Source organism: Microchirus variegatus (assembly GCF_963457635.1).
Source record: "Microchirus variegatus genome assembly, chromosome: 5".
Classification (NCBI taxonomy): Eukaryota; Metazoa; Chordata; class Actinopteri; order Pleuronectiformes; family Soleidae; genus Microchirus; species Microchirus variegatus.
In genome coordinates this window covers 16,887,243-16,907,300 of record NC_139806.1, presented here as the reverse complement: position 1 = coordinate 16,907,300, position 20,058 = coordinate 16,887,243, and the positions used below count along the sequence as shown (strand labels likewise).

At 39.2% G+C, this 20,058-nt stretch overlaps 2 protein-coding genes and 1 pseudogene across 3 annotated transcripts; 2 read left to right on the top strand and 1 right to left on the bottom strand.

The window, feature by feature from the left end:
* Positions 1-311: 311 nt before the first annotated feature.
* Positions 312-4,003, top strand: LOC310927552 (cell division cycle protein 20 homolog; the record flags this gene model as incomplete). Its single annotated transcript, XM_083889867.1, has 10 exons — positions 312-501; positions 1,098-1,231; positions 1,394-1,490; positions 2,069-2,194; positions 2,395-2,591; positions 2,817-2,911; positions 3,004-3,241; positions 3,354-3,479; positions 3,612-3,729; positions 3,825-4,003. The coding sequence occupies 10 exons, from the start codon at positions 312-314 to the stop codon at positions 4,001-4,003; spliced, it is 1,500 nt and encodes a 499-aa protein (XP_083745993.1).
* Positions 4,004-6,506: 2,503 nt separating this feature from the next.
* Positions 6,507-9,591, top strand: LOC310927283 (cell division cycle protein 20 homolog; annotated as a pseudogene). The gene is made up of 9 exons: positions 6,507-6,690; positions 7,003-7,101; positions 7,191-7,316; positions 7,564-7,760; positions 8,433-8,527; positions 8,620-8,857; positions 8,953-9,078; positions 9,206-9,323; positions 9,431-9,591. The product of its transcript is annotated as a cell division cycle protein 20 homolog (transcript).
* Positions 9,592-10,852: 1,261 nt separating this feature from the next.
* LOC310927282 (very long chain fatty acid elongase 1-like) lies at positions 10,853-14,467 on the bottom strand (the record flags this gene model as incomplete). Its single annotated transcript, XM_083889577.1, has 7 exons — positions 10,853-11,161; positions 11,271-11,410; positions 11,797-11,902; positions 12,002-12,058; positions 12,195-12,275; positions 12,370-12,560; positions 14,365-14,467. The coding sequence occupies 7 exons, from the start codon at positions 14,465-14,467 to the stop codon at positions 10,853-10,855; spliced, it is 987 nt and encodes a 328-aa protein (XP_083745703.1).
* Between the last annotated feature and the right edge of the window lie 5,591 nt (positions 14,468-20,058).

Genomic DNA, 20,058 nt, shown 5'->3' with positions numbered 1-20,058 from the left:
TCGACGTAGATTTAGCCATTGACGGGCCAAAGCTACAAACTGTGACGTATATTTGCGTTAAGGTGACTTTAATTAGTATTAAATACAGTCGCATGAACTAATATTATGTTGTCTGGTTATAACACATGTTTGTTTTAGCTATGAAGCGTTTTTTTGCCATCGAATTAAACATTTACTGGCTCAAACCAGCTGCTAAAGTGGTGCTAACTCTGCTGTTTAGCTAACAGCGCGCAGCCGTAACTAGCATTTTGAAATAACGCTGAAGATTACAGTTGTATTCTTTGTTCCATTCGTGTAAACAGTTGGACAAAATGGCGCAGTTTGGGTTAGAGAACGATATCCACAGTATCCTGAAGCTGGACATGCCCATCACTAACGCTCCTATGGCGAGGTGGCAGAGGAAGACCAGCTCCTCCAACACCGCTGGCCTTAGCTGCTTGTCTCCGGGAAAATCTACCAATGTGTCGCTGAGTTCCTCCAAAACACCGAGCAAAACTCCAGGTAATGTACTTCATACAAGAGCAATGTTACCCCTGCAAATTTTAATATAATTGTCTTGTAGAATGTAACTAGTCGTCTTGATGTTTGGAATTGTTCAAAGGTATGTACAACAGTTAAATTGAATGTGGTTGAGACTGGGTGGAAATGCAGCTTTACAGGGGCTGTTTGTAAAGTGGAATTACACCTCCCTTTCTTTTATTAACTGTGGATTAAAAACCACTGTAATTCTCTAAGTGACCATACATGCATACGTATTCTATCTTTCAGTTGTTAAGTTGCCTGATATAATGTTAAATCTGTCATTGTTTTCCTGTCCATCAGTGCACAATTTACAGGAGAAGGAAAGGTGTTTGTTCGCCTGAGTTCTGTATGTGAACGCTCTGCATTTTTAGTGTTATTGGGAGAGAACAGACGTTAATTTTTTCCAGTGTAAATGCCCTTTTAGACGTTGTAGTTTGGTCCCATATCAGTTGGTCGGCTGCCTTCACCACTTGTAACAGAACCTTGCTACCCTATGCAGAGCAGCTTGTATCGCACTGCAGCTGTATGTTGACCGTCTCTCTGTATTATTCTTATAAATATGTTTTGTTTCATAGGCAAAGGAAAAAAAACTCCTTCCAAGGTCGGTGCTGACCGCTTCATTCCCACCAGAAACAGTAACCAAATGGATGTGGCAAGTTTCCTGCTCACAAAGGAGAATGAGCCCGTGGACACAAACAATACAACATCAGTAAGTGAAGTTTGACCTCCTCTGCAGGTGTTCTTACAGTTCTATCTAAGCTTTACGTGTTGTAGTTTTTCAGTTTGTCGTCCAGAATAAGTGACCTTAGATGCTGTCTATGATTCGTTTTGTATGTTCCAGAGTTTATTGTTGACTGTATAACATTAACAGGAAAACCAGAAAGCGTGGTCTGTTTCTTTAAACGGATTCAACATTGAAGACGCAAAGATCTTGCACCTTGGCGGGAAACCACTGAATGCACCAGAAGGTAAGGATATTGGGGATGGGACGATACGATGCAATATCACAAACTCGAAGCAGGTAATTAATTTGTGTAGAGTCATTTCAAAAACATGGTTTTTCATCTGTAACAAATGTTTCTCATAAAAGAAAAAATAAGATGGCCCAAACATCCATTATCTACCGATTTATCCTCCACCGGAGGGTCACAGGGGTGCTGTGCCAATCTCAGCTCATAGGGCGATAGGCAGGGTCACACCCTGGACAGTCTGCCAGTCCATCACAGGGACACGCATGGAGGCAAACAACCATTCACTCATGCATTCAATTTAGAGTGATGAATTTACCTCATCCCCATATTGCATGTTTTTGACTGTGGGAGGAAGCCAAAATGCTTTTGCTGATTTTTATTTGCATTTGATAGTCGGTGCATAGTGAAGCATGTGACTTATAGGATTTTTGAATTGCATCCAATATTTTTTTTTTTAAGCTGCCCAACATCCGATCCAGGAATCGATACGGATTCCCATTTTAAGGATATTATGCCAATATGCTGCAAAGTATGAATACATTTGGTGAGGATTTCTGTGTGTTTCTATTTTATAGGCTATCGAAACAACTTGAAAGTCCTCTACAGTCAGGTTACGACTCCTGCCTCAGTCAAGAAGACAAGATACATATCTTCAACTCCTGACAGAATCTTGGATGCTCCTGAGCTTCGAAATGATTTCTGTAAGTTTAGCATTTCAGCGTGTACTATTTTATTTGTTGACGGTCCTATTATGTTCTTGCGCAGGAATATATCCATAATCGATGTTTAATCTATTTACAACAATCCGAGGAAGATGGATAATGTCCTATAAATGAGACTGCAGCACTAGGAAAAAGATCAGTATAAGTCAAAGTTCTCATTTCTATATATTCTTCTACAGATTTGAATCTGCTTGACTGGAGCAGCCGAAATGTTCTTGCTGTGGCTCTTCACAACAGTGTTTATCTGTGGGATGCCACTCAAGGAGACATCACTCTTCTTACGAAACTGGAACGGGAAGAGGACTACATCTGCTCATTGTCCTGGACCAAAGAGGGAAGCTACCTGGCTGTCGGCACAAGTGATTCCAACGTTCAGGTCAGTGTGGTGATGTACACATGGAACCCTGGGTTCATGAGGATGCCTGGAACTTAAAGTCCCAGTAAAACGTTTCTAACCACCATAGCAAATTTGAGGCATTAAAAAAAAAAATCTAGGTGGTTTAAATTGTGTATATTCTACCCACTCAAAGTCCAAACATCTGTGTTGTACAGAATATTAACAAAAATCCTGACTGGTGGTTCTGGTTTTCTTCTTTCTCAGTTGTGGGATGTTGAAAACCAGAAGCGTTTACGTACCATGGGCGGTCACACAGCTAGAGTTGGAAGCCTGAGCTGGAATGACCATGTTCTATCCAGGTACAGTTGTTTCCTCGTCTCATTTTAAGACCATTCATTCAAATTTTTTGGATTTTTGATGGACTAAAAGTCATGTTTCCTATCCCCCACAGTGGCTCTAGATCAGGGAACATTCACCATCATGATGTGAGGGTGGCAAACCATCATATCACTACAATAAATGGCCACTCACAGGAGGTGTGTGGGCTGAAGTGGTCTCCAGATGGGCGATACTTGGCCAGTGGGGGCAATGACAACTTGGTGTGTGTGTGGCCCCGTGTGCAGGACGGAAGCACCAGCAACGGGAGCCAGTCGGTCCACTGCTGGAGTGAACACCAAGGAGCTGTCAAGGTAGACAACTACAGTGTATACTTGTTTCACTGGACTCTGTGATGACATGGTTATATTTGTCATGAATATTCTGTTATAGGTGTGTAAAATCTATTTGGATGTGTTGTTGTAGGCTTTAGCCTGGTGTCCATGGCAGCCAAACGTCCTGGCATCTGGAGGCGGTACCAGTGATCGTCACATCCGAATCTGGAATGTTAACAGTGGCTCCTGCCTCACTTCTCTTGACACTCAGTCCCAGGTACTGCACACTGATACATTCTTGTGTTTTTGTGATAACTATCAGATAATGTTGTTGCTTTTATTTGGTTTCGAGAACTGAACTTGATACCGACAACATGGCTCTTGATTACTTGTTCACTGTGTCTTTTAGATCTCTTCGCTGGTGTTTGCTCCCAATTACAAGGAGCTGGTTTCTGCCCACGGTTATGCCCACAACAACGTTGTCATCTGGAAGTATCCAACGCTCACCAGAGTCGCAGAGCTCAACGGTATGTCATTGTTTTGAGTGGATAGACTCTGTGCTTGTTCCCATACTTGAATAACAGAGTAAACTATAGTTCAATCTAATTTCTGTTTGTTTTAGGCCACGAGGACCGAGTTCTCAGCTTGACTCTGAGTCCAGACTGCTCCACCGTTGCAACTGTTGCAGGGGATGAAACCATCCGTCTGTGGAAAAGCTTTGAGGTTGATCCTGTTAAGAAGAAGGCCAAAGAGAGGATGGTTAAATCAACTAGCGGTGCATTTCATCATTCAATCAGATAAATTATTATTTTTTTTACATTTTTGGGTCTTTGCCGAATGATTTTGCATGAATATTTTATCTAATTTGCAATAAAGATTTTCACCCAGTGTTTTAGCCATCGTTTGCATCTTACTGCTCCTGTCTGTATTATTTATACAGGTCTACAAATGTTGTAAAGCAAAAATTTAGTGTTTGTTCTCAACTTATGTGTTCTGCAACTGTGCTTATAACCTTCATTTAGCTTGCATTGTAAGAGGATGCCTTTTTAAATCTTGGACTGGGTTACAAATAAATTGTTTGATTGCATAACTGATTTTGTCAGCTGCTTATAAAACTTAAATGTGTTTAAATTGTGAAATTGCTTTGTCAGTTTTCCATTGTAGAGCAACAGTTTTTCACTGTACTATGTTGCATTCAGTGAAAAACATCATTAAGTCTGAATTCTCATGTTGCTCTTGGACAGCTAAATCTTATTTGGGGGGGAAAAAAAGTGCAAGATTCAAACTAACTGCGAAACCAGATTTGGTTTGGGATGTCTATAATTGGATCTTCTCAGCAATTCAGATTTTTTTTTTATAATTTTTTTTTGGGGCGTTTCAGTCTTCAATAGATGGGACTGAAAAGTAAAAAGGATGAGCATGTTTTCACACTTTGGCTAAAGGTACACATTTTTTTGTTTTGTTTGTTTTCCTCGTCTATTGGAGCCCTTTGGCCTTGCAGAGTGAAGAAAATAATTATTTTTTTGTTTGGTAAAATTGGAGATTTTAAGTATTTACAGTTCAGATAAGTCTTTGACTGCAATGCCTCAGGTGTCTTTATAAAATGCAAGGACAATGCCCCTAAATGAATGTAACTGAACCCTTGCCACAACAGCAACGGTCTACCACTTTACTGAGCCAGTCTGAATTTCTGACCACATACACTTCAACACTGGTACCTCTGCGAGTCAATATGTAGTATTGGAGTATATGTCACACCACTTAAGCAGGAGCTTTTCTCTTTGTTGTTTTATGTTGAGTTATGAGGTTATAAGAAAAGTGTTATGCTTGAGTGAACGTTTTACTGAGGACGGACCAGGTCTGTGGACATGATTCTCCACTATATTCCATCTATCTGATGTATAAATGGACAACCTGCAATAAAGTACAATGCAATTTACACTGCACTATAAAGAGGCAATGTGCAATTCGGCCCAGCATGATACATTACTGTTCTTATTGTTGTTGTTTTATGTCTACAGTATTTGTGACTGTGCTGTGCGTCTGTATCCAAATGTACTTAACTGCATACATTCATGGACAGGTCGTTGCACATTTAACAGACAAACGACAACAACAAAAATCACAATATTCATAAAATGTTCATGATTTTAAAGAATTGGTAATTAAACAGTCTGTAAAAGCTAACTGTGGTGTGAACCAACAATGTGAGTCAGAAAAAAAGAAGTAAAAGGTCTGGATATGGAAAACAGTTTGAAAACCAACCATCAGGTTTTCCCGCTAGATGGCGGTATACACATGTTTCCATCTATATACTGTATATTGTTTACTTTCTTCGTTGTGAAATAATTGAACAATGCAAATATACAAACACACATAGATGATAATGATACAGATGAAAGTTATGTACAATATACAATTACACTTTATATTATACATTTTAAATTAACATATAATGGAGCAGAGGTACAAGAAAGAAAATTATTGATAGATAATAATAAATAATGGGCAATAGCATGGCTTATTTATTATTATTATTATTATTATTATTATTATTATTGTTGTTGTTGTTGTTGCTATTATTATTATTTTGTAGTTTTGCTTATTTCTATTTTTTAAGAGAAAAAACAATGTAAAGTCATTATTAAATCCAGGGAATGAGGCCTTACAATTCCAACATTTTGTGCAGTGGATGTGATTTAATAAAAGTTGTTTTCATTCCACCAAACTTAACGTTACCATGAGCGCGCGCACAGCAGGAGTCATTCACAGGCATTTAAACTGTTTGTCATTTCTCGCCACATTCACCGTAATATTCTCAACTGTTGCATATTGAGGTAAGTGTAAAATCATAGTTCTCCGCGTTTTGTGGAAAAAGTGACTTGTACGTGTTAATTTTTAGACAAAACGGAGTCGGTTTTTTTTTTTTTTAAATTTAATTTGATAAAGCTGAAGGAAATTTGGATGAATGTCCATGTAGTTTGCTTTTATTTTACACAGATTTAACTGTTTAAGGCAACAACCTGTTATGTATATTTGCGTTAAGTTGACTTTAATTTGTATGAAATACAGTCGTCATAACTAATATTATTTTGTTGTCTGATTTTATCACATTTTATTTAAGCTACAAAGGGTTTTTGTCCTCAATGAAACGTTTACGTCTCAAACTAGCTGCTAACGTAGTGCTAACTCTGCTGTTGAGCTAACAGTGCGCAGCTGTTACTAGCTTTTGTTTTACGTAAACACTGCAGATTAAAGTTTACAGTTGTATTCTTTGTCCCATTCATGTGAACAGTTGGATAAAATGGCGCAGTTTGAGTTAGAGGAAGACATAAACAGGATCCTGCTGAAGTTGGACATGACTTCGACAGACGCTCCTGTGGCGAGGTGGCAGCGGAAGACCAGCTCCTCCAACACCGCTGGCCTCAGCTTTTTGTGTCCGGGGAAATCTGCCTATGTGTCTCCGAGTACACCGAGCGAAACTCCAGGTAATGTGTGTGCAACAAAAGAGCAATGTTACCCCTGCAAAATTTAATATAATTGTTGTGCAGAATGTTACAGATCTTTGTCATTTTTGCAGCTCTTCAATATACAGTATAGACACATTTATCCTAAATCTCCATCCAAACCCACAGTCTCTACAACAACTGTTAACAATTAAAGAATAACAAGCACACACAGTGTATATTAATGACATGAATATACATGAATATATATCATATAATAAATATTATTAATGCTCTTAATATTTATTATTTTTTTGATCTTGATGCTTGGAATTGTTCAACTATGTACAACAGTTGTTTCGATTGAATCCTTGTCTGTTGCATGAAATGGATTCAACATTGAAGACGCAAAGATCCTTCACTTTGGAGGGAAACCAATGAATGCACCAGAAGGTGATGATATTATATATCAACATGCTGCAAAGTATAAATAAAGGGGGTGAGGATTTGTTAATCAAGTGTTTTTTCCTCTCTGTTTATAGGCTATCAAAACAATTTGAAAGTCCTCTACAGTCAGACTGCAACTCCTGCCTTGGGCAAGAAGACAAGATACATATCTTCAACTCCTGACAAAATCTTGGATGCTCCTGAGCTTCGTAATGATTTCTGTAAGTTTAGCACTTCACAGTCTCCTATTTTTATTTCCTATATTTATTTGTGGACAGTCCTATATCCATAATGTATGCTTTATATAAATGTACTATATATATATATATATATATATATATATATATATATATATATGTATGTGTGTGGGTGAGTGTGTACAGCAATCTGAGGAAGATAGATGAGAATACAGCGCTAGAAAAAGATCCGTGTAAATCAAAGTTCTCATTTCTACATATTCTTCTACAGATTTGAATCTGCTTGATTGGAGCAGTCAAAATGTTCTTGCTGTGGCTCTTCACAACTGTGTTTATCTGTGGGATGCCACTCAAGGAGTCACCACTCTTCTAACGAAAATGGAACGGGAAGAGGACTACGTCTGCTCATTATCCTGGTCCAAAGAGGGACGCTACCTGGCTGTCGGCAGCAGTGATTTTCAAGTTCAGGTCAGTGTGTGGTGATGTACACATGGACCCTGAGTTCACAAGGATGCCTGGAACTTAAAGTCCCAGTAAAATGCTGAAAATATCACTGCTGACTTTGTTGGCTGACAGGAAAATGTGTTATTAATCATCCATCCATCCATTTTCTACTGCTTTATCCTCCACAGCTATGCCAATCTCAGCTGACATAGAGTGATTGGCTGGTACACCCTGGATTGTTCGGTGTTAATAACCAGTGTTTAAAAACAAGGTTTTTCATGTAAAGTATACCTGCTCAAGTGGGGATTAAGTCCTCAGGTAAAATGTAGAGAAGTGACATTTTAATAATTTTGGTGGCAGTTTAACGACATATTGCACATAAACAGAGAGCTAGTTTAGAAGCACTCCTCCATCTATCTCCCCATCTTCCAGCAGGAGTCTACTTTTTCTTTCTGTTCTTCTCTATTTCATTTCCTCATCTTTAGGTCAAAGTAAAGTCTGTGTGTTTTTTCATCCAGGTAAGATACATTTGCAAAGTGTAGGAGCAGGTGCCGTGACTCACGAGTGAATGGGAGACTGCAGTTAAAGGCTCTGAGAGTTTTTATATCCACACCGTGTGTTGAGGCGGAGTTCTGCTTACTGTGGCTCCTGTGCATCATGGAGCCATATTTAAGACTTTTTTTTCTCTTTTCTCAGTTGTGGGATGTTGAAAACCAGAAGCGTTTACGTAGCATGGGCAGCCACACAGCTAGAGTTGGGAGCCTGAGCTGGAATGACCATGTTCTATCCAGGTACAGTTGTTTCCTCGTCTCATTTTAAGGCCATTCATTCAAATGGTTTTGATTTTTGATGGACTAAAAGTCATGTTTCCTATCCCCCTCAGTGGCTCTAGATCAGGGAACATTCACCATCATGATGTGAGGGTGGCAAACCATCATATCGCCACAATCTCTGGCCACTCACAGGAGGTGTGTGGGCTGAAGTGGTCTCCAGATGGGCGATACTTGGCCAGTGGGGGCAATGACAACTTGGTGTGTGTGTGGCCCCGTGTGCAGGACGGAAGCACCAGCAATGGGAGCCAGCCGGTCCACTGCTGGAGCAAACACCAAGGAGCTGTCAAGGTAGACAACTACAGTGTATGCTTGTTTCCATGAAGATACCTGTCATGAATATTCTGTTATAGGTGTGTAAAATCTATCTGGATGTGTTGCTGTAGGCTTTAGCCTGGTGTCCATGGAAGCCAAACGTCCTGGCATCTGGAGGCGGTACCAGTGATCGTCACATCCGAACCTGGAATGTAGACAGTGGCTCCTGCCTCACTTCTCTTGACACTCAGTCCCAGGTACTGCACACTGATACATTCTTGTGTTTTTATGAAAACCATCAGATAAAGTTGCTGCTTTTATTTGATTTTGAGAACTTGAAACCGACAACATGGCTCTTGATTACTTGTTCACTGTGTCTTTTAGATCTCTTCGCTGGTGTTTGCTTCCAATTACAAGGAGCTGGTTTCTGCCCACGGTTATGCCCACAACAACGTTGTCATCTGGAAGTATCCAGCACTCACCAGAGTCGCAGAGCTCAACGGTATGTCATTGTTTTGAGAGGACAGACTCTGTGCTTGTTTCTCATACTTTCACACTTACTTAGATAACACCTAGTGAACTTTACTTCAATATAATTTCTGTTTTTAGGCCACAAGGGCAGAGTTCTCAGCTTGACTCTGAGCCCAGACTGCTCCACTATTGCAACCGGTGCAGGGGATGAAACCATCCGTCTGTGGAAGAGCTTTGAGGTCGACCCTGTTAAGAAGGCCAAATCAACTAGCAGTGCATTTCATCATTACAGGATTTAATTAGATAAATGATCCATGTTGTAATTAAAAAATAAGATACAGAAATAGAATAAAAATAGAAATCAGTAACAGCATTTTACCAGAGTCATGTTGTGGGCGTTTATTTCTTCTTTACTGTATGGGAGAAGAATATTTGTTGATTTATTTTACAGCAACACAGCTGGACTATGTTGTATTTAGTGTTTGCATGATCTGACATAATGCAGTCCAAATTGTAATGTTGATCCTAGACACATTTGAATAAGAAAAAAATAAGTCAAAGGAGAGCTTTATTAAACTTATTTTGGGGCTTTTGGTCTTCATTAGAAGTGAAGACATCCTGAATTGGGTAAAATGGATAAATAGTTTAATTAAACATTTAATATTTTGAACATAATAAAACCTTTGAGAGAAGTGTCAAATCAAAAATCAAAACACTGGTATGCTAATTAATTAATTCATAGTTTTGCAGTGATTGACAGAAACTATCTGCAGTATTTTGTTTATTTCATTCTAATAAATAAATAAAAAGAGAAAGATCACTATTGGTTTCACTCAGAATGTGTTGAGAATACACCATCCCATACGGTGTTGCACAACATGAACAATGAACACACAGAGCAGTGCAAGTCACCACCTAATTATGCAAAATAAAATGCAAAATCACAATGCTGTAATATACAGTGTAACATTTCTTTTCCACAATTCTTAAAATTGAACATTTTCAGTGTGGCATGTTTTTTTTTTAACATGTGTGCACACCACAACTGTTTTCCAAACGAGACAGACCTTTATCTAAAATGTATTTTATTTCAAATGATAAATAAATACAAGGGGGACAAAAAAAATTCACATTTACAATGAAAACCTTTTGACATAAACTTTGGAGCTGTTATTTACATCATGTGCTAGTCTTCAGTGGAAACGGTGCATTAAGTCCAACAAACAGGGTCATGCCGGCCAAACAGTGTAGGTCGAGCTTGCGTGGCCTCAAGCTCGAGTTGAAGAACACCATCAGTGACAAAACGTGCACCAGCTCATCATACAGTGAGTGTCAAGAGTTAAGAGTTACTCACAACTACCAATCACAACGTCGCATGCAAGGCATTCATATCCCAAGAGGTGCGCATATAGTTTCAAGATTTATATAAAAATTACAAAGTTTAGAAGTAGTTTATCGGAATGCGTGTCACTCCAATACACAACTGTACATGAATCACAAAGTCAAATTCAAGGTGGCTTTCTAGAGCGGCCTTGTTCCTCCTCATTTCCAGTCCCCACATCAGATCTCCTTTACTTTGCCCATGAGGATTTTGCCATTGCTATGGTGGGAAGCATCTCCATTCTCCAGGTGCTTTCCATTGGCCACTGCAGTCGTCGGTTCACCAGCAGAGCCGTTCTGTTTTGGAATGGTTTTTGGCACAGGAAGTCGATTGCCCTTGATGTAGGCCTGCACCCAGAAGTGGGAGAAAAGGAAGAAGAAGATGACGCCGTACATCAAGATCAAATGGATCCACATGGGAACTTGGTAGTCGCACTTCTCCATGAAGTAGTACTGACTGATGTGAACGGAAATCATGATGAACTGCGTCTATACAACAGGGGAAAGGACACACACACACAAAAAAACATTAGATTATTCTGGAATAGTAAAGATGAAAACAAGAATATGTTTTTTCTAAAATAATTAAGGGATGTACCAGCTGGATGGCAGTCATGTACTTCTTCCACCACAGGTATTTCTGGAAGCGAGGTCCTGCAGCAGAGAGTCCATAGTAGAAGTACATGATAACATGCACTAATGCATTTATCATGGCGTGGAAGCAGCCCATGCCTGCAGCTTGAGGAGAAATATACAGCAAAGCAATTATTAGTTTTTTATTTATTTTACAGTCATCAATTCAGTTACTCATCTACTCGCTATCAAAAGAATCAGAATTATAGGTTCCTCTGCCTTTGACCTTGTGCTCACACAAAAAAATTATTTACAAATGTTCGTGAGGAGGGTGGGATGTCAATCAAGGAAAAACCCATTCACTTTAGGAGATGAAGAAAATAAAGAGGATACAGGAATTCTTTGTATTTCTTTGCATTTACAGATATTGATTACAATTTTATTGTTTGGGGAAGAATACGGTGTTGGACCACTTTCTAGTTTTTTTCTAAATTAGCCCACTTTTCAAGTCCCAACATATTTCACACAGTGTAATGTAGAGTAAAGCTCACCAGGAGTTAGAGTTATGCCCCACCACCATGACCAGGGCATGACCGAGTGATGGAATACATGGAGAAATGTGATCTGGCCTTGTTTTTTCCTCAGCACAAAAAAGACCTACAATTTAAAACAAAAAGGAACAGCTAAGACCAATGTTCTGTGTACACGAGTTAAGATGAAACTGAGAGAGAAAGAGAGAGATGGAAATGTTCTTACCGTGTCAAGGAGTTCAATGAATTTTGAAAAATAAAAAAGCCAAGAAGCTCGTATCATCTGGTGAGCGGAAGAGACGAGAACAGTTGTCAAATATCTAAACATGAACATTCAAAAGGACACAAAGGCTGTAGACGGAGCATGCGTTTGTCCACAAAAAAAAGAGAGACACGTGATGAACCATTTGCTGCCTTACCCTAAAAGTCAGAGGGCTGGTGCCGGTATCAGCGAGGTCACATCTCCACGTATAGGTCGTGCCCCATCCAGCAGCCAAGAACTATGTCAACAAAAACACATGATCAGTTTAATGTGAACATTATTTGGGATTTGAGTCAGCAAATAACCCCTGCTGTCATTTTCTTTCTACTTACTTCATAGACTACATAGGCATTCAGCAACACCATGCTTAGGTTGTAGACGAGCATGGGTTTTTTTAAGCTGTAGGGTTTGCGGTTCACCATAAAACGAGGCCCGACATACACGGCGAAGAAGACATAGGCCAAAAGGATGGCGGTCATCTCTACGGGACTCTGCATCAGAGCGTAGTCTCTGATTCGGACATCTGAGGGACAGACAAACGTGGACAATCAATCATGAGCGTCTACTGCATTTGAAGTTTCGATTTAGGACAATTCAGGGTGTCTTTTTTTTTCCCTTTGAGAATTCTCGTTGCAAAGTCTTTTATTCATACATCATTTAATAAGAATGTATTTCATTTATTCATACAGTGGAATACAGCACTATATAGAGCAAATTCTCTCTTTTTTTTAAAAAAAAAAGGGCGTTCTAGCAAAGACGAGATCATTTAACATCATACATGAACATTATCAACAACAAAAAACAAAAAGCACAAGGCAGCAATAATCAGGTATCTATTAATCAATTTAAAGAACAGTGACTGCTTCCTTTACATTAAATTTACCTCTTACTTTGACCATTGATTCTAACCCGCCACTCAAATAAATATTTTTTAGAAAACTTTTTGACCATTCCACAAGGCAACTGCTCAGATTTACAACAAAGCAGACAACTCTGGAACAGAAACAAAGACACTTACCAGTTGTCCATTCTAGAAAACTATGCATTTTAACGTTTGACAGGGCTTCCGGCAGCATCGTGACAAATGGCTTTTTTTGCTCGTATCAAACTCCTGAAAAAAAAAAAAAGAAGAGACAAAAAGATTCAGAACCCAGGACATTAAGACTGAGCTGAGAACACGGTGAACCGGGCAGGTATGCCGGTGAGCGACCTGTGCAGCTGCTTCCCCACTGACTGAACAAATATGAGACAGCTGCTCAGCCTCATCAAACAGCTCTGTGTGTCATAAACGTACAGTACTGGGCGAAAGTCTCATGGCACCAACCAGCTTTACGCTCTGTCACATTGGCATTTGGATTGGAATGATGTGACTGAAAGTTGGTCTCGAGTCAATGAAACTCATAAAACACATGTAGGAAATGCCCAAACGTGTGTCTTGAATAAACCTGGCACAATAGACCGTCTTCCCAGCAGATGAAATAGTAGGACAGACACAGGTTTTACCGGTAACGTTCACTAGGGTTCAGCTTTAAGAGAGCTGTGGTCATACTGACTGTTCACATACTACATACTTGACACTTTCGCCTGAAGAAGCAGGTTTTTTTCTTTGTTTGTTTTAACCTACATAGAACAACATGTTTCCTGTATATTCTGGGTGTGTTCCAATGAAGGGATTGAGAAATAATTAAACTGTATGATCATTATAGCATTGCTGAAACTGTCTAATCCAATGGTGGCCTATGACATTTGGCACAGTACTCTACTCTCATAGTACTCTGTAGACTTTTGAAAAGAAGGAAAATACAAGGAACACAATCTGTACAAAGATCCTCAACCTTTTATCTGTTCACATAGAAAGGCATTTTTATACCAAGCAAGTCAAAAAATAAATACAATTTACAGCAACAAAAACCAACAACTGACTGTCGAAAGATTGAATTTGATTACATCGGTTTTCTGCCGTCAGTCTAAACACAATGAAATGCTCTCATGCTGACTAACAGAGCAAGTCAAACAGGTGAGGCAAAGAACTTAGCCCATGAGGCCAACCTAGCCAAAATGTGCTTTCAAGATCTGAGCTGATCAGCCGGTGCAACTCCAGAAAATGTTTTTAAAGACACAGAACGAGTGATATGTCGCCAGAAGCTTGATTAAAAATTGAGCTGAAGGAGTATTTGGCAAAGGATATCACCACTACCACCTATCCACAGTACAAGACAAATACATATACTCACAATTAAAGCACAACACACAGTAACAGGAACAGCAAAATTGAGTTTGGCCAGTAAGGTGACTCCCCTCAAACTCTAGGAAGAAAAGTGACTCACCTGCTGAGCACCACTCCTCAGCCCTGCCTCCTGCACAGCCAACCCTGAAGATCCCAGAGATCAGCAGCACCAGTGTGGGGGACAAAGTGCAGACCAGATACATGCAACAGCTATTCCGTGGGAGGCTGTCTTCCAGCTGCTGTCCTCAAAGGTTTGACTGAAAATCCAACAGGAGCAGAATCTCTCATCGATGGGGAAAGAGGGACAAAAAGTAAGAGGGTGATGAGTGGAAGGTGAGAGGCCGGCTATGATAACTACGAGAATGAAGTAATTCAAGTCAATTTAAACCCCAGGCCACTACTACAGACCTTGCTGGTTTCAGGACCACACCCTGTTTCAGTGCTAGGCTCCACCTTTCCATCTGCAGTTTGCCTGTCAGTGATTGGACTGTGTCTCATCAATGGTGGTGACAGGGGTAGGACCAGAGAGTTGGAGGATGGTCAAAGAAACCAAGACCAGGGGGGTTGAAAGGCCCCATTGTTTGGAAATAAAAGCCAATTAATAAACACAGGGTAAAAAAAGAAAGAAAAAAGCTGAATTGGTGTGAAAGATGAAAAACACTAAGAGACTGAGAATGTTCTTTGTTAAATTCATGTCATATTTTCCTGACTTTAGTAAAAGATTAAAAATGTTTCACAATTAAAAAAAAATAAAAATAAAAAGTCCCTCAAACATTAATTCGGCCAAAGGTAAAATCAATTACATTCACTAACCTTGTGTCACACTATGAGTTGCCCATCCCTTCCTGCCTGTGCAGTGGCTTAGAGGCTGGGTTCCTGCCCAGACCCTGCTGGTTTTACCTGTTCCCCAAGCCTGGCAATAAAGGGTGTGAGGTCTGGATGGTGCTTGAAGTTTCCTCCTCGACACGTTCGCTCGTTAGACTGAAGCGTTGGCTGGAATGAAAGGAATGGTGTGAATGATGCAGAGAGAGAGAGAGAGAGAGAGAGAGGGCAAGAAAGACGAAAGAGCAATGTCACTTTACATTGTTTCATTGTTAAGGCTGAGCACATGCAACTCTGCCACAAATGACATTGACATTGAAACACAACAAAGTTGAATGACATATTCTGATTCTATATTATTTTATTTTATTTTTTTACATTTTGATGCATACTTTAAAAAAAAACACACACAAAAAAACTTTAAATGTGGCATTTAAATTAATGAGGCAAACTTGTATGCGCAAATGTGATGTGGTGTATTTTCATTTGAAGACAGACAACACAAATGTGACGCCTCACTGTGTGTTTAACTTCATTTAATTGAAATGGAATTCAGAATAAGTTATTTTTGGGTGAAAATATTTAACATAGTCTTGAGTTTACAGGAGTTCAACGTGTGTCAGCAGTGGATATATTTCAGAGAAACCGAACACATGATCAGTGGCTACTTTATGGCTACTCAAAGGCGTGGCAGTCTCACTCGCCTTCGGTAAAAACTGTTCAAGCAAAAGAGACCCTGAGCTTGTTTAACATATGCAACAGGTCAGTTTCACTTATTGATCTGTATTGGAATGAGGGGGGAAAGTCACTGTTTGCACAAGTGTTTCTGCAATGGAAAAAAGCTGCATAGAGTCACTTCTTTTAAAGCTGCTGCATTTGTGTGCACGTTTCTCATCAGAATAATAATAATAATGTTGTTTCATCCTTGAGTAGTTGACATAGACTTCTGGCAAGACTGAACCTCTGAGGAAGAGCTTCTCCCCTCAAGCCATAAGGTGCTCATAAAAAACTCACAAAAGCACACTCCCAGTAGCCCTAATATATATGGTGCATTTTCACTGTGCAGTCATATTAGACTGTGTATTTGTACATACATACAAACATACATACATATATATATATGAATATACATATATGTATACTGTATATACTTGTATACATTCTACTTGCTAAATTGTTGTTGTTCTTCTTCTATTTCATATTTACACTTGCACAGTTGTCACATTTTCTTTTCTAGAAACAAAGCCACACTGAACGGCGTAAACCAGCTCCTACACAGTCAATACGTCACTTTATTTCAGTCACTAAAATGTGCAAACATGGAGCACCTCCGTAAACAAATGGCTGTTTTACATTTTTTTATGGCTCCAAGCACGGACTGATGGCTGGTAGAGATTGAGGCATAAACTGGAGATGAATGTGAGAGTTGTTATCATTGAAAAAGTGAAAAACATGCTGCTGATATTCACTATTGACTGCCTATTGTCATATATGACAACATCCTCCCTGTTCTTATGGTCTTGTGGTCCATTTCACATTTAGTTAAGTCCTGATTTTGCCCAATGGCATCATTTATAACAAACAACAGCACAGCACTGTGTTGTCTGTGGACTATAGTTCTCTGCACAACAGCCTAACAAGGTAAAACTCCTCGAGACGTACCAATGGTCTTCAATTAACCAATTGTGACAATTTCGATGGCACAGATGCTTGTGGATGTGAGAGGACACACACGGCCTGCTGAAAGTGCATGAGTGTACTTTATAAACATGAATGTAAACAGTATGGTGGTTTATTTGAACAGTTAAGAGAGAGTCCCATTGTTTATGAACTTCATACACTTACATACAACTTTTTCGGTGACATCTTTGTCATTCGGGATAGATTCCACGAGTGTTTTAGCAACAATGTCAAACACGCCACAGCTACTGTGTCCCATAATATGCCAGAGTGCAATATTACAACATTACTGACATACTTGAGCTGAGACAAACTGCCGTTTGTGTTCATGTTTGGAAGTTTAGGTTTCTCATTTAAATTGATAAATGTGAATACTAAATATTAAATAATATGAAACACCCACTCATTAAAAGCCAAGCACCAGTAAAATATTAATAATAAAAAAGATATATTAAAAGATATATATATTATGTTATATTATATTGACTACTGGTGATGGATAAATAAATAGATACTAAATGTTACCACAAATTAATAAAACATGCAATTTCAGTTCCTTGCAATTAATTGAAAAAAAAAAAAAAAAAAAAAAAGATTTTTATATACTAATGTATTATAAATAACAACATAGAAGCAATGGCATTGATAATTAACAGAGACTTTTTAATTTCACCTGTAGTATTTATCCTTTCAATGAATTAAATAACTTTGAGTGTGAAACAGCGACACCCAGTGGCTGAACCTTTAAGTTGAAATAGCCCGAATTAATGAGACAAAAAAACAGATGAGGCCATGTTAGGTTCAGACAGTCAAATTAACAGTGAAATAATTTCATATTCTCATAACCCTGCACATAATAATGAGTGTGGTGGTGCCTGATATAATTTTGAAGCCTCATATGTAACTTTACCTTGTTATATCTTGACCACAATGAAATAAAAATATTGTTTAAATACATTTAAAATGTGCCCACAGTAATAGTAATAAAACTACCTCACACAAAGCATCATAGAGTAGAGCTGTATAAGTGCAGCTTCCAACGTCTATATTTATCTGTCTCTGCACGGGATTAAAAGTGTGACACTTTTGGCCTGAGCAGGAACACTTACATAAACTCTGGCGTGACATCACCAGCAGGGTGACACACCTGACCTGGGAAACTCCATTTTAATGACTCACAGGTGGCAGTAACTACTACCTCGGTGCAGCCACAGGACTTTCCTCAGAACTGAGAACCTTTGCAGCGACTCACAGGGAGAACTCAGCAGAACAAGTTCAGGAAGTGTGTAGGTAGGCAGTGTCAATACACAAGGTGTCACACCATTTTTGGATTTGTGATAGCTCTGTTGTGCAGTGTTTATTATTAAAAAAACACGGCTAAAATTAAAACGGCAAAGATGTTCAAATGTTTGCATTTTTATGTTGCATTTCTTCTAGATTTAATCAGCCATACATACTGTACATCTGGATCAGAATTTCTCCACAACTACTCAGTAAAAAGTTTTATTGCGAGTTATTAAAATGATCGTATCGTGCAAGGTTAAAGGGATAGTTTTTGAATATGCCACAAGTGTCAGGATCCTGGAAACAGTGGCTTTTCCACCGGTTCCAGCACGACTTGGTACAGCTCGACTCTACTCGGTTTGGTATCGTTCTCCATTACTATAGTATCTTCTCAACACGGGCGGAGTCGTCGTAGCACGGCTGCATGAAACTGATGTGACGTTATTATGCGACACAAACTAGTTACTAGTAAAGCAGTTGTATTTGGTGTAACTGAATCATTAGAATCAGTTAATTAAACTGCCAAGCAGTGGCGGGCAGTCTGTCGACGTCACATTTAGTATTGGCTCAGTTGCTGCAAAACATTTTGTGTTTTCAGACTTGGAAAAACAAATATCTTCCAAATGCTGCCCGCTTTAGTCAGCATTGTGTAAATTCATTCAACATATTGTATTTGCTTGTATTTAAAAGTTACACAAACTGCACACCACCTTGCCTTAAGGCAGTGGTCAGCAATTAGTACCAGCATTAGTATCTGGCCCCGCAGATCATTTAACAAATCTTCAATTATTTGCTTATCTTCACAAAATTTCATATCAAGTTAAAATGCAGCTACATTTTGAACATGAAAAAGCATTTCTGTTAATGCATTTTAATTAACATTTCAAATTGGATTTTATTACCTTTTTGCTGGAGGATGTTTTGAAAATTAAATCTCGAATGTCATTTTCTTTATAATTTTAATCAACTCCCAGAATGAGCGGTCTTGAATAAGAAAATGAAAATGCAGTTTGGAATATTGATTAATTTCATTTATGAATCAAAAAATACAGCTTAATTTTGAAAATGAAAAGGCAATTCTGTTAATGCATTTAAATTTGGAATATGACCCACATTTGATTCCATAGATCCCTGCCTCAGGGGCAGTATTTTCCTGACTGCGCCCCTGGTTTGCAGCTCGATCTGCCGGGACATGTGAATGAAAGTGTGGATGCAGCTGATTTGTCTCCCTCTGTCCGCCGCGGTGTGCTTTGCCTCTTTCAGTCGCTGTGATGCAGGCGGGCTTCTAACTCCTCCCCACGGGCTCTTCCTGGCTCTGAAAACCAACGCACCCTCTGCGCGCCAATGGGAAGGTGAGACAACAGGTAGGCGTCCTCGCGCTCGGATCAGTCGGTGCCTTTCAAGCCAAGCCAGTAGTTCGACTCCGAGAGGAGCGAGATTCCTCCTGGAAGTCAGACCTGAGGCAGAACTTCGCCCAGACGCTTTCTCCTGTGAGTCTTTTCACAGTTTTCTCTGAAGCAGAAGAGCTGTTTTTGATGCGACAGACGACCATGTTTGTGTTGGAAACCGCACAGAGGTAGAAAGAGAGCTGCTGCTTTGAAATGTTCTGTCATTAACTTTTAATTGGAGGTCAATTATCGGAGGACGCCGCTCATACCTGAGACATCGAAGGCCTGGATGTGGGCTTTTTCATCTTGAAGGTAAGAGTGCCTTTTCAACAAAACTGAATGACAACCAATTAGTCATTTATCCAAACAGAAAAAAAACATGAATACGTTAAAAATGACCCTCAAATCAACATGTAGGTGTTGTGTTGCCTTTGTAACAGAAACGGTACTTTGTCATCTTGTGCTATCAGTGTTTGTTGCGTAATCACAGAATGTTTAGCAATGTCTTGACTATCCCACCGTGTGACTCACAACAATAACGCCTCCATTATATTTTATTATATAAGTTTCTGCTCTGATTCAGACTGCTCTGTCTACTTGTGTTTGCACGCACATTCGTT